The following is a 5,004-nucleotide window of genomic DNA, read 5'->3' as shown; positions in this document are numbered from 1 at the left end:
AAGTAGGAGCCTGACCAGTTTGTTTTGGGAGGTCTGGAGCCTACTTTTAAGGGCCTTTGAGGTGCTGTGGTACCAGGAGGTGCATGCATAGTCAAAGAAACCTTGTACGAGGGCTCCTGTTAAGGTCTTCAAGGTGTTTTTGTTGACCAGTGAGGAGATCCTGTAAAGGAATCTTGTTCTTTGGTTGACTTTTTTGATTACGTTGGTGGCCATTTGGCATTTTATCACCGGAAAGATTAGCCTCCAGGATGGAACCTAGGTAGGTAATTTCATCTTTACGTGTGATAACATTGTCACCAACTCTAACCAAGAAGCCATTTGCCTTGCTGAGATTACTATTAGATCCATATATGACGCAATTAAATTGTTACTAGTAATTTATTTGAGAAACAATTAAATCGGCCATTATAAAACCTCAAATTCCGACAGGCCTAAACGGGTTCCAGTGATGTCTACCGAACCTTCCAGCTCCATCCGAGCCTCCCAGAAGTCCTCAGCGGAAACACCCAGGGAAAGCTTCGGATCTCGGGCATCGGCTGAGATCTCCATTCTAACAAAGAACGAAAGACAGACAGACAGACACACACGCACCCCAAATTAGCTTTGCTGTGTGTGTGTGGGTGTGTGTCCTGTCACAACATACACATGCACTTACAGTAACGTTTAAGAATAGGGATTGACCGATTATCGGCAACGGACGATTATTGGCTTTTTACTATAAAGCCTATAAAAAAGCCCCAACCCTAAAGCGGTTCGTACTGTCGAGTTCCTCACCGAAGCGGTTCGTATATGTTGAGTTCCTCTCCGAAGTCCTCCAGCGTCTACCCAGATCTCCGCCCTCTGTCCTCCCATCCATCCAGGCCCAGGTCCGAAGTCCTCCAGCGTCTACACAGATCTCCGTCCTCTGTCCTCCCATCCATCCAGGCCCAGGTCGGAAGTCCTCCAGCGTCTACCCAGATCTCCGTCCTCTGTCCTCCCATCCATCCAGGCCCAGGTCCGAAGTCCTCCAGCGTCTACCCAGATCTCCGTCCTCCCATCCATCCATGGACAGACCTGCAGATCTCTAGAGGCTCCAGCTGCGTCTACTGCCATTTCCATCCTGAGAGAGAAAGAAGAAAGCATTAGCTCTACAAGCTCACAACACGTTGCAACGCGGTGTGAGCTTGTAGATCTGCTATTTTTGCTGAACGCTTCCTCAGAATAGGGATGCTGGGGTTGAAGTGGTAGTGTCATTAAGACTTTGATTAGCTTGGAAGGCTGACAGACATTCAACCACAGTGCCACTAGGAGGCATCAACACATGTACAGTCCTCAACATCTTTTGTCATTTTTTATTCAAGTGCTTCTAAAAGCAGATGAGATATTGACTCTCAAACTATTGTGCATTTAATATTTGTCATTTAGATTTATCATAAAATATTTAAAACATTTGGATGACTGTAGTAAATGATGCCATTCTTCGTGCCATAACAGTACAAAAGCAGTTATCCATCCTCAGAAACAAGCCATAACTATTCCTACTCACAGCTCATCAGAGTCCTCTGAGGAAGCCCCCGGGGGGGGGGGGGGGGAGGAGCTTTGGAACGGATCTCTGTCCGGGAACATCAGCTCGTCTATCGATATCTCCATTCTAACAAAGAAAGAAAAGAAAAAAAACACACCAAATTAGCTTTGCTCTGTGTGTGCGTGTGTGTGTGTGTGTGTGCGTGTACCCTGTCCAGCAGTGGCGTTCCAGCGACGTCTACCCAGATCTCCGTCCTCCCATCCATCCATGGACAGACCTGCAGATCTCTAGAGGCTTCAGCTGCGTCTGCCATTTCCATCCTGAGAGAGAAAGAAGAAAGCATTAGCTCTACAAGCTCACAACACGTTGCAACGCGGTGTGAGCTTGTAGATCTGCTATTTTTTGCTGAACGCTCCCCCCAGAATAGGGATGCTGGGGTTTTAAGACATTGATTAGCTTGGAAGGCTGACAGACATTCAACCACAGTGCCACTAGGAGGCATCAACACATGTACAGTACTCAACATCTTTTGTCATTTTTTATTCAAGTGCTTCTAAAAGCAGATGAGATATTGACTCTCAAACTATTGTGCATTTAATATTTGTCATTTAGATTTATCATAAAATATTTAAAACATTTGGATGACTGTAGTAAATGATGCCATTCTTCGTGCCATAACAGTACAAAAGCAGTTATCCATCCTCAGAAACAAGCCATAACTATTCCTACTCACAGCTCATCAGAGTCCTCTGAGGAAGCCCCCGGGGGGGGGGGGGGGGGGGGGGGGGGGGGAGGAGCTTTGGAACGGATCTCTGTCCGGGAACATCAGCTCGTCTATCGATATCTCCATTCTAACAAGGAAAGAAAAGAAAAAAAACACACCAAATTAGCTTTGCTCTGTGTGTGCGTGTGTGTGTGTGTGTGTGCGTGTACCCTGTCCAGCAGTGGCGTTCCAGCGACGTCTACCCAGATCTCCGTCCTCCCATCCATCCATGGACAGACCTGCAGATCTCTAGAGGCTTCAGCTGCGTCTGCCATTTCCATCCTGAGAGAGAAAGAAGAAAGCTCTACAAGCTCACAACACGTTGCAACGCGGTGTGAGCTTGTAGATCTGCTATTTTTTGCTGAACGCTCCCCCCAGAATAGGGATGCTGGGGTTTTAAGACTTTGATTAGCTTGGAAGGCTGACAGACATTCAACCACAGTGCCACTAGGAGGCATCAACACATGTACAGTCCTCAACATCTTTTGTCATTTTTTATTCAAGTGCTTCTAAAAGCAGATGAGATATTGACTCTCAAACTATTGTGCAGAGTCATTTAGATTTATCATAAAATATTTAAAACATTTGGATGACTGTAGTAAATGATGCCATTCTTCGTGCCATAACAGTACAAAAGCAGTTATCCATCCTCAGAAACAAGAAAGAACTATTCCTACTCACAGCTCATCAGAGTCCTCTGAGGAAGCCCCCCGGGGGGGGGGGGGGGGGGGCTTTGGAACGGATCTCTGTCCGGGAACATCAGCTCGTCTATCGATATCTCCATTCTAACAAAGAAAGAAAAGAAAAAAACACACCAAATTAGCTTTGCTCTGTGTGTGCATGTGTGTGTGTGTGTGTGTGTGTGTGTGTGTGTGCGTGTACCCTGTCCAGCAGTGGCCGTCGGGAGTCGAACCCGCAGCACGCCGTCCGGCTGGCTTGGCAGCATAGGTGCCCAGACAGTTGAGCTAACCGTCCGGGCCACACTTAAATATTTAATTGCAATTTATTAGAGCGACAATAATCGTCCAGTAAAAAGAAACCTCATAATCGTGAAAGGCCGGTTCTTACTGTGCGGTTCCTCACCGGGCAGGCCCAGGTCCGAAGTCCTCCGGCATCTACACAGATCTCCGTCCTAAGAAAGAAAGAAATGAAGACTACATTAGCTTTTGTTGAGCTGCATATTCAGAACCACTTAAACCCTCTATAGATTTGATAAAACAGACCTTTAAAGAGAGCATTTGGTATATGCTCCGATTTCACTCTACACAAATTGATTTGCCAAACATAGCAGATCTACAAGCTCACAACACGTCGCAATGCGGTGTGAGCTTGTAGATCTGCTAATTTGGCGGAACGCTCCCCCCAGAATAGAGATGCTGGGGTTGAAGTGGTTAAAAAAAAGTGTCATTAAGACTTTGATTAGCTTGGAGAGCTGACAGACATTCAACCAGTGCCACTAGGAGGAATCATACTGCCATGCTATACTTCGTACCATAACAGTACAACAGATATCCATCCCAACAAGAAATATTCCTACTCACAGCTCATCAGAAGTCCTCAGAGGAAACGCCCGGGAGGGAAGCTTTGGAACGGATCTCTGTCCTTCCACGACGTCTACCACGACCCATCCACCCTAAGAAAGAAAGAAAGAAAGATTAATTTAAGTGACCAAGAGCCAGATATATGTACATTGTGTCCTTTCACATCATACACAAAATGTATAGAGAACATTTAAAACAGAAGCAGACCATACCACTCGCAGTAATAGAAAAGTCTAAGTGGTTTCTTACTTTGAGCCGCCTTCAGAGCCCCCCATGCAGATTCATCCATGGACAGCGAGAACTGCAGATGTCCACCTGTAGGGGCTCCGGTTGAGCCTCGCAGCATCTGGAATGAAGACATGGTGGTTATAGTCTATGAATGGCTTTGCACATCACTCACTTGTTGCTGCTGCCAATAGGAATTTGTGATGTCTGTGTGGCGACAATTGCTGTGTGTCTGTTTTTTATAATACATACAATTTATATAGCACTTTTCAAGGTACCCAAAGTTGCTTCACAAAACAGTAAAAACAAATTTATTTGAAAATAAACTAGATTAAAAAGGTTCAAAACTAGAATTTTTTGGCATGTTTGTGAAGCTTTTCGGTTCCACACCAGTAACTGCTGTTCAACACTAACAGCTACATCCATGACCTCCCTGCAACAACATCAATGAAGTATGGCTATGCAGACGACCCGAGTACTGTGTCCCAGTCTGGAGCCGTAGCTCTCATGTCAAGAAGCTGGATGCTGCCCTCAACACCGGATGGGCCACCCCAAACAAACTGCCTGCCTGTTCTCGCTGGAATCACTCCAACAGAGGTCAGACGAGAAGCAGCCACGCTGGCCCTCACCGGGAAGGCACAGCTGAGTGAATCCCAGCCATCTCCTCCACAAGGTCGTCAGAGACACCACAGCACACGTGCCTCAAGTCACGGTGCCCTTTGCCACAACACACACACACACACACACACACACACACACACCAAGTCACGGCGACCTTTGCCACAGCACACGTGCCTCAAGTCACTGTGCCCCTTTGCCACACAGGCCCAGGAACTGCTCCACACAACACCAGCTGACACCTCCAAGGCATCCTGGGTGAAGGCAAGACAGAGGGACCAGTGGAATACATTGAGGACCCCAAATATGTTCTTTGCCAGCACCTCCCCTGCAGAAGTGGGACATCTCGGACA

At 46.7% G+C, this 5,004-nt stretch overlaps 1 protein-coding gene across 1 annotated transcript; it reads right to left on the bottom strand.

Annotated features, from left to right (window-relative positions):
- Positions 1-1,370: 1,370 nt before the first annotated feature.
- Positions 1,371-5,004, bottom strand: LOC308335250 (uncharacterized protein; the record flags this gene model as incomplete). The annotated part of the gene is made up of 8 exons (XM_080792268.1): positions 4,058-5,004; positions 3,809-3,899; positions 3,336-3,399; positions 2,949-3,052; positions 2,438-2,549; positions 2,311-2,355; positions 2,081-2,087; positions 1,371-1,375 (listed from the first exon to the last, which is right to left on the bottom strand). Exons 1-8 carry the CDS (start codon positions 4,167-4,169, stop codon positions 1,371-1,373), a joined length of 540 nt encoding a protein of 179 aa, XP_080648394.1. The 5' UTR covers positions 4,170-5,004.

This window comes from Protomyctophum bolini (genome assembly GCF_963924005.1).
Source record: "Protomyctophum bolini genome assembly, chromosome: 20".
In the NCBI taxonomy this organism is placed as follows: Eukaryota; Metazoa; Chordata; class Actinopteri; order Myctophiformes; family Myctophidae; genus Protomyctophum; species Protomyctophum bolini.
The sequence above is the reverse complement of the archived record's forward strand: the minus strand, read 5'-3'. Positions and strand labels throughout refer to the sequence as shown.